The sequence below is a fragment of the Magnolia sinica genome, chromosome 9 (genome assembly GCF_029962835.1).
Source record: "Magnolia sinica isolate HGM2019 chromosome 9, MsV1, whole genome shotgun sequence".
NCBI classification, from domain to species: domain Eukaryota; kingdom Viridiplantae; phylum Streptophyta; class Magnoliopsida; order Magnoliales; family Magnoliaceae; genus Magnolia; species Magnolia sinica.
In genome coordinates, this window is record NC_080581.1 from 84,893,999 (window position 1) to 84,903,276 (window position 9,278).

The 9,278-nt window shown below is 39.7% G+C and overlaps 1 protein-coding gene across 1 annotated transcript; it reads left to right on the top strand.

Moving 5' to 3' along the window:
• The first annotated feature begins 557 nt into the window (after positions 1-557).
• Positions 558-2,147, top strand: LOC131255292 (disease resistance protein RPM1-like). Its single transcript, XM_058255989.1, has one exon. The coding sequence runs from the start codon at positions 558-560 to the stop codon at positions 2,145-2,147; it is 1,590 nt and encodes a 529-aa protein (XP_058111972.1).
• Positions 2,148-9,278: the final 7,131 nt, after the last annotated feature.

The window sequence follows — 9,278 nt, forward strand, 5'->3', positions numbered from 1 at the left end:
CAACGGTGGAAATTATTATTCCCAATGTTTCCTGTTCTATGGTCCACTTGAGCATTGGAAATGATTCAATTTTTGTCTCAACCATTAAAATGTGCTTGATAAACGGATGGACCGCATGGATAGACTACATACATTCACACGAGGCCCAACAGAGTTTACTCAGAACGCAATCCGATTTCCTCTTTGCGTCGGGAATTAGACCGCACCAAGTAGCCCGCGGGCTGTACTTGTTCTTGTTGATGTATGGAGCACACATGTTTGGAATTTCATAAGAAATGCATTACCTGCTAGCAATTATAATAGTAGGGTAATGATCACCACACGGAAAGATGATGTCGCATCATCTTCTTGCGTCGGACTCTCCGATCACATCTACAATCTTCAACCTCTGCCTCCAAGAGAGGCTTGGTCTCTGTTTTGCAAGAAGGCATTCCATTCGAACTACGAGAATTGTTGCCCTCCTGGATTGAAGAAGCTTTCGCCAAGGATTGCCGCTTGCAATTGTCACATTGGGTAGTCTTCTGTCAATCAAGGACAAGACATATGTTGAGTGGGAGATGATTCATCGAAGCCTTGGATCGGAGTTTGAAAGCGATGACAATCTTAGAAGCATGATGAAAATATTATTCCTCAGTTTCAATGACTTGCCTTACTACCTGAAATCATGCTTCTTGTATTTGAGCATTTTCCCCGAAGACTATGCGATTAAGCGTATGAAACTAATTCGGCTATGGATAGCTGAAGGTTTTGTAGAAAGAAATGAAGGCAGGTCAATGGAAGACGTTGCTGAAGGTTACCTCAATGCACTCATCGCTAGAAATCTCGTTCAAGTAGCAGAAAGGAAATCATATGGGAAATTGATCACTTGTTGCATCCATGATCTCGTGCGGGAGATCATTATTTCAAAATCCAGGGAAGAGCATTTCTTTGCATCTTCTGTTGAGCAGAACAAGATACTTTGTAATAGAATCCGGCGTCTGTCTATTTACAAAAGCGGCGAGAAATTTCCAAAATTAGATGGTTTCTGCCATCTTCGCTCTTTGTTCATTTTTGGGGTGGATGGACTATCTATTGGTTCTGCAATCACATGTTTTTCCAGCTTAAAGTTGTTTAAGGTGGTGGATCTTGAAAATGTTTCCATGGATAGCTTTCCTGATGCTTTGACTAGTCTGTTCCACTTAAGATATTTGAGCCTGGAGAATACAAAGATGAAGAAGCTTCCTAACTCACTGGGGAAGCTAAAAAACTTAGAAACATTGAATCTTAAGGGCACCTTTGTATGTGAATTGCCAATTGAGATTCTCAAGCTCCAAAACCTTCGCCACCTTCTGATTTATCGGTATGCTAGAAAGGGGGTCTACTTGCCATTTAATGCTGTGGATGGAATTAAGGTTCCTACTGGAATGGGGAGTATGAGATCACTACAGAAGTTGGCATACATAGAGGTGGAGAGCAGCATGGTTAGAGAGCTGGGGAATCTCATCGAACTGAGGAAGTTGGGCGTTATCAAATTAAGAACAGAAGATGGGAATGATTTGTGCACTTCCGTCGAGAAAATGAACCACCTTCAAGCCTTTTCTGCAAGATCGATGGATGCGGAGGAGCTTCTTGACTTGCATTCTCTGTCATATCCTCCACCTACTCTTCAAAGGTTGTGCTTAAGAGGGCGTTTGCTCAAGTTACCTCAATGGATTGCCTCACTTGATAATCTAGTCTCCGTTCGTTTGAGGTGGTCTAGATTGAGGGATGACCCTCTCAAAGCCCTTCAATCACTACCAAATTTGGTAGAACTCTTTCTCGAGCGAGCCTACAATGGAGAAGAGTTATATTGCGAGGCGGGAGGATATCCAAGACTCAAGGATTTAAGCCTTCTTGATTTGAAGGAATTGAAGAAGGTGAGAATAGAGAATGGAGCAATGTATTGCCTTGAAAAGCTAAGGATCAGAGGTTGTGAAGAGTTAGGAGAGGTGCCTTTGGGGCTTGAAAATCTCACTAACCTCAAAATGCTCTATCTGGTGGATTTGCCATTTGCTTTTCTGAGGGGGCTAACAAAGGATGGGTTTAATGAATTAGTCAATTCCATTCAGCACATTCCACTCATAAGATATATAGATACTAAAAAAAGGAGTTATAGGGACTTTTCATGACTCTGAGAGAACCTTCAGTTGATAATTTTGTTCTCTGTTTTTTTTTTTTTCTCATGTATTTTTTTTAAAGCATTTTTATAGTTGAATAAAGGATGGTCCCTCTTTGGGAAGAGGACCCAGCTGGTCTGGATGGTGGCCTAGGCCTATGTAGGTTAGGAGGTTATTTGTGGCAGAAAATTAAGGGCTGTTACAACTGAATCAGTGGCATGTATTAACACAAATGGACTGCCTCCTTGCCAGTTTTTTTTTTCTTTTTTTCTTTTTCCTTGTTTTATAATAGTTTATACAATAGACGAGGCCTGCCGCTTTTCGTGGAGCTTGTCTAAATGAGATTTATATCTTTCCAAATTTTCAAAGTGGTGTGCTCCTAATCTTCTAAAAAGCGAAGTCCCAGTAACAAGTGGTGTGCTCCCACTTTTCTGAAAGTTGGTAGGAAGCTGTTTAATATATAACACTATGGAGTAAGCTTATTTCATAACAACAACGTATCAGGGCTCTTTTTTGGTATACGTTATCATGAAAGTCAGATGACCTGAAAGCCAGTCAAATGCAGCTGTTATTTGAGCTGTCATGTGACTTTGGAGGCTTGTGGGTAATAGCCAGTCAAATACAGCCATTACGTGAGCTGTCATGTGAATTTGGAGGCTTGTGGGTGGTGGTCTCCCGGTGAAAAGGCAGGCTACAGGTGTATCCTCTCTACCCTTCTTTATCATAGGGCGCACATGAACAGTGGATTTGACTATCTTTGATCTCATGTCCTAACCCTGATGACTGCATTTGATGGACAAATATATGTTATATCCACACCGTGCATCCATTTTATGAGATTATTTTACCGCATGAGCCTAAAAACGAGCAGATCCAATGCTGAAGTGGACCACACCACATAAAGAAATAAGAATTGAATGCCTACTATTGAAAACTTCTTCGTATCAACGGAAGCTTTGGATCAAGATGATAGTTGTGTTTTCTCTCCGTCCAGGTCTTTGGGACCTTATGAACAGGAATTATTGTGCAAAATAGATGAATAGTGTAGATATAAAACATACATCATGGTGGACCCACAAAAGTTGGCAACATCCACATACCACCAAGGTCCCACATCTGCGTGACGCAGATCCAATACTCAATTAAACACATCAAATAACATAAGCTATTAGGAGTTTTGGATCAAGCTTTAGATCTACCTTATGTTTGAGCTATGTCTTCAAAATAAGTTGGCAAAATGGAGGGACAGTGTAGATATAACAAATTCATCATGGTAGGCCCCACAAAGTCTGCAAGCAATCCTTCTTAGAAATGAAGTAGCCACTCACCATATATTGTCAACAAGTGCCAAAGTTGTCTCCTCCCAAGGATTTGATGTGATTCCATTAAAATAGAATATAGATGACTGTATTGGTATAGGATACATACGGACTGCCATTCATACCATATCGGTTGGATATGGGTCATGGACGTCAGCGGCCTCTGTGACAATGTGAGGCCAACGCTGATATCAGGTTCACCAGATCATGTTAGCTCATGAGTCCCAAAGTGAAGGAGATCCAAATCTGAAGTGGGGCTGGCCTTAGGAAACAATAGAGATTTAAAGCCTACCGTTGAAACCTTTGAGGGACCATATAAATTTTGTATCAGTCTAACATTTGTACTGTGAGTTCATCCCTTGGAAATAAACTTATGAACGGTTTAGATGGAATATAAACATCACAGTGGGCCCACAAAGGTTTTGACATTGGGTGTTTCCATCCCTAATTTTCCTGTTGTGTAGCCAGTTTCAGTTTTGGATCTGCCTCACTTTCCGGCTCAAGTACTTTTGTGATCTGTAAAAACCGATGGACGGAGTGGATGGCCCCACATAGCTTCCACGTACTAGAACTTCCGGCAGGCAGTGAGTTACGTTCCGTGATCAAAACGGTTCACAAGTGAGTTTTTTCAAGAAGTCTCCAGAAAGAGAGAGAATCAGAAAGGTAGCTCTGTATTGCAACATTAATGTACGGCTCTGGAGAACTGGCTGAAGTTTTATAACCAATTCATCTGTTTTAAATATTGGGACCCACATGCTGTGAGTGGACCAGATTTATTTTTGGAAAACATACAGAATGTTGGACCAATCTTATGAAGGGATTGGATGTTGCACGTGTGTGACATTCTGTCACTTGTGTTGCCTTTACATTAACTTTTATTGCAGGCGTGTACGTTTACATGCCATCCATACCGTTCATTAAGGTCATTTCTACTCGGATGAATTGAAAACACAAATATTAGCATGATTCAAAACTTACGTGCCACACGAATATTTCAACTGTGGAACGTTCATTCTCATGTTTTCGGCTCATTTGAGTATTGAATCCGGCTCATTTTTGGCCCCGTGGCCTAAAATGAACTCAGAAAACGGATGAACGGTATGGATTTCTTAAAAACATCACAGTGGGCCCATTTGGTTCCCAGCGAAGAAACTTCGTGCGAAAGGTTTTTTTTGCATGAAATCCGCGTCCGCACGTTCCCAAGATCCAAACCGAACGCCGGTTGCCTTCCCAGTAATTCCCGCGAAGAGAAATAATGAGGATTGAACATCCACCATTGAAACATCCATGGGCCCACAGAAATTTTGGATCAGACTAACTTTTTTCTGTTTTCTGTTCATCCCACCAGGAATAACGTTATGAACGGTATGGATGGCATAAAAACATCACAGTTGAACTCAGGGTAGTTTTGACGGTGGACGTTGAATCTTCACTGTTCCTGTGGTGCGGCCCACTTGAGTTTTGGATCTACCTCATTGTTCGGTCCACGTACTAAAATGACCTGAAAAAACGGATGGAGGGGGCAGATTTCTCACAAACATCATGGTGGGCCCCACCGAGAGCTTCAGTCGCAAGGAAGTTCCTTGGAGAGAAGCATGTCGCAGACAGTCCACGTCCAAGATATAAAACCCTTTTCTTAGCTTTGAAAAAAAAAAGAAAAGGCATGAAAGATCAAAGAGTTAGGAAAATTCGATCCAAGACCCTCGAGAGCGTATCCAATCCTCTCAAGAAATCCGGTAATGTCTATAATAAGAATGAGGTTAGTATGCAAGCTTTGGTTCTCTTTAATCTCCTATCCTTTTTTCCTTCATTTTTTTCTCTTCGATTGCAATCTCATCAAGTACTGGTTGTAAGAATTTTATAAGGTGGGCCTATTGATCAACGGTCTGGATTTTTCTAAGGGTTGGATAATGTGATCGACAATACTAGTGGACCCCACAAAATTGTGATTAATCTAGAATTATATAAGGGGTGGTGCTTTACAAATATGTCACATTCACAATGCTATAGTTGGACACTCTAAACTAAGCCTACATATGAAGCTTCTATTCCCATCTCCCGAATTCTCTAAAGGGTGTAAGGTGCTGAATACTTGGCAATCACATACGGCTATGTAGGGGTGTACACGAACCGAGCTAACTGCTTGGTTAGCTCGCTCGACTCGACTTGAAAAAGCTCGATTCGACTCGATTTGAAGTTGAGTTTGAGCCAAGTCGAGCTGATTTTTTGAGCTCGAAAATGAGTTCGAGCAGGCCCCAGCTCGACTTGACTTGGATTGAATCCAACTCGAATCGAACTTGAATCGAACCAGTTCGGTGACTCGGTTACTTTGCCATTGATGTTGCTCACCAACTATTTGATAAAATGACTCAATGAAATGTGGCTAGTGGCAAGGAAGGTTTGGATGGTTGGTAAGGAAGGTTTGGCTGGTGGCTAGCAAGGTATGTACATGAAACAAAAACCTTTTTTCTCTCCTTTTTTTAATTTTTTTAATTTTTATGTTACTTAGAAGGTTTTTGATAAAATACCTGTAAAATCATTGCCTCTATTTGTAAAACAGTAGGATTTTAAAGTTGCATTTCAGGTGTTTGTGGAAATGCCTCAATGGCGAATTCGGCTCGATCTTAGCTCGAACTTGGCCCGATCTGGCCCGAGCTGCTGGCCGAACCGAGTCAAGTTGGCCAGTTAGACTCGAGGACGGAGTCGACCCTAGTTCAAGCTGAGGCCAACCAGTGTTCGAGCTGAGTCGAGCTGAGGCTAGCTCGACTCGGTTCGACTCGATGTACACCCCTACAGCTATGGCTTCCCAATTAGGTACGCCTTTTATCCAATTTATTTGATCTCCATACTCGATGCGTAGCTCAATTAGTTTCAATTCTGCATATAGTTTACGGTTGGGGGCCAGTTGTGCATCGAGTATGCTAGATCATTTTAGTTTTAAAAATTTGTTCTGATCCACCGTTGAAGGGTCAATTTAAACTAAATCCAAACCGTCCATTATTGGATCAAGAGGACTAGATCAGGACCATAAATTAAGTCATTCCTAAGTCCTGAGGAGCATTTGGATCACTTCGATGGTGGGCATGATTGCAGATCATTAGACTTGACAATCATGGTTTTCATATGCAAACCCTATTCAGATGTGGTTTCTGACCGATCTTCGATACGTCAAGATTGGTTTCAGAGCTAATGAAAATTGTGGCTGTCTAATTTGGCAAGCACGGACGACATTTGATTTCACACCTAAAGTCGTCATCCAACAATCTTCATGTATGAAATCGACAGTCATGCAATCATCTGTTTTTGTGGTTGACGAAAATTGGCAGCCATTGCAGACAACAAAATAAGGCTTATCTGTCATTCCCGTTTGAAAATCCTTGCCTTCGCTTGAGAAGATAATGGCAGCCATTAATGGTGGCAATGAGCGACATACAATAGAGAAGATGGGTTTCAAACCTTCTCATGGTTGCTATCATGGATTCCTACGCATGGTGGCCACTTGCAGAGGCATCATGGCTAGACTTTTGCATTTTGACGTACGATTGCTAGTCCTCTATTTAACTATTGATTTAGATTTCATTTTTTCCATCATGGTCAAGAGGGTCATAGTAACCATTGATCAGGGCGACTTTTCATTGCCATTATTGGCAAAAAAATCACGGCAATGGCCAGTTTTAGAAGGGACAATAGGGGATGAGGATGAGGCTACTTTACAGTCAGGGTTTTCCCCTTCTCTCTTTTTTTCTAATCGTTGGTTTTACTCGAAAACAAGCCCTTAAGGCCTTTTTTTTTTTTTTTTGTAATTCCAATATAATTTAATGATTGATCGCAACTACTTTTTGGGCTAAATCAGACTATTTGATTGATAATCCGTTGATGGCATAATTATATTCGCAACCTTGAAGTTCAAATCTATGGAATTGGATCCGGTTGTGTTAGCCACCACAGTGACCTTAATCAGTGAAGATTTTACAAATTTTGACTCTTAATATTGGGATACAGTGGTAGGATTGCATATGATTGTGTTTGTGTTCAATGTAGACAATGACGAAAATGCAAATGATCACTGTCTGACACATATGTAAATGGTACGGAGTAAACGTTACTAGTGGTGTAAGGCTGAGACACTCATCTCACCCACATGTGTTGAGTATCTCATATTTATATGATCAATATTACTTAGATTCATATTCAGGAGAGTCACTTGCATGTCATGACTTCCTCTCACAAGAGGAGTAATGATGATGTGACTGATTCTCACCAGGGTTGATTTGGTTCGGTCCATCTAGATTCTAGGTAATTCAATTGAAGGCCCTTATTAATTGAATTGATAAACTTTAATGATATTCAATTATATTTATGAATGGTTTTATATAAACAATCTGCTAATGTGAGTATATTTTTTTAATCCGTTATAATTCTAACTCAAACACATTATGCCCCTACCTTAACTGGGTCTAATTATATTCAATGGAAAGAGTCTATAGAAATTGTCATGGGTTGCTTGCAGTTAGACCTTACCTTGAATAAACCAAAACCTCTAAAAACATCTAAAAATGCTACTGAGTCAGAGGTTAATTGTAACGAGGCATGGTCCAAATCCAACAGTACGTGTCTCAAGATCATGAAGCACTCGATTTCTGAGACAATGAGGGGTTCCAAGCCTAATGTGGATAAGGCTAAAGTTTTCTTGATCGAAATGAAAAACCGATTTAAGCAATCAGATAAGGACGAAGTGGGTTTTTTACTGAATAAATTAACCTGCTCATCTTATGATGGAAAAGAAAACATTCGTGAATACATTGTATAGTAGATTAAAGTGGTTTCTAAGATCCGCTCTTTGTGCTTAAAAGTTAAAGATGACTAACTGGTTCACTTGGTCATGAATAAGTTAACTCCTCAATACAAAACCATCCTTGTGAACTATAATACACTAAAGGATAAATGGATGTCAGACAAATTGATTTCTTAGTGTCTAGGAGGAGGAAAGGCTCAAGATACTAAGTCATAAAATGTTAATTTAGTAACCTTAGTACATGGACTTGGACATGAACATAATGAGAAGAGAAAAAGGAAACAAGGTTCTAATCAGGGATAAGGGATCCTCAGGTCCTCTGGCTGGAAATCATGAAAATCAACCTAGGAATGCATCAAACAATAAACGGGCTAAAAAGAATAATTGCTTCTTTTATAAGAAGTCGGGCCATCAGAAGAAAAATTGTATGAAGTACAAGCAGTAGCTCATAAAGAAGAGTAATAATAGTATCTTGGTCTGTTTTAAATATAATCTAACTGATTTGTCGGTAGATTCTTGGTAAATAGATTTAGAAACAACTATTCACATTTGTACTTCTATGCAGGACTTGCTACATAGGAGGCAACCAACTTATGTGGAACGCTTAATATATATAGGCAATGGTGTTAAAGTTGACATGTAGTCTTAGGTTAAGGTCAGGTCATTTCTTAAATATAATAGATAAATTTTGTGTTCCTTCTATAACGCATAATTTGATCTTTATTTCCCTTTTAGATAAAGGTTATTCATTTAAATTTGAGAATAAAAGTTAAGTATTTACTTTGATTCAATTAATGTTGACACCGACTTTATAGTGAAGTGTGATATAAGGATTACACACGTAGTATGATGATATGTACCTATCCTTTTGAGGTCCTGGAGCTTTCATACGTTTTCAATAAATCGTGACTATAATTTCGCTTTCTCAAAATAAATCGCGCATACATAAGAGAACCAGAAATTAACTTTATACTAAAATCATCAAGAATTTACAAATGAGATCTCTTCAATGTCCGTAAAACATGCTCA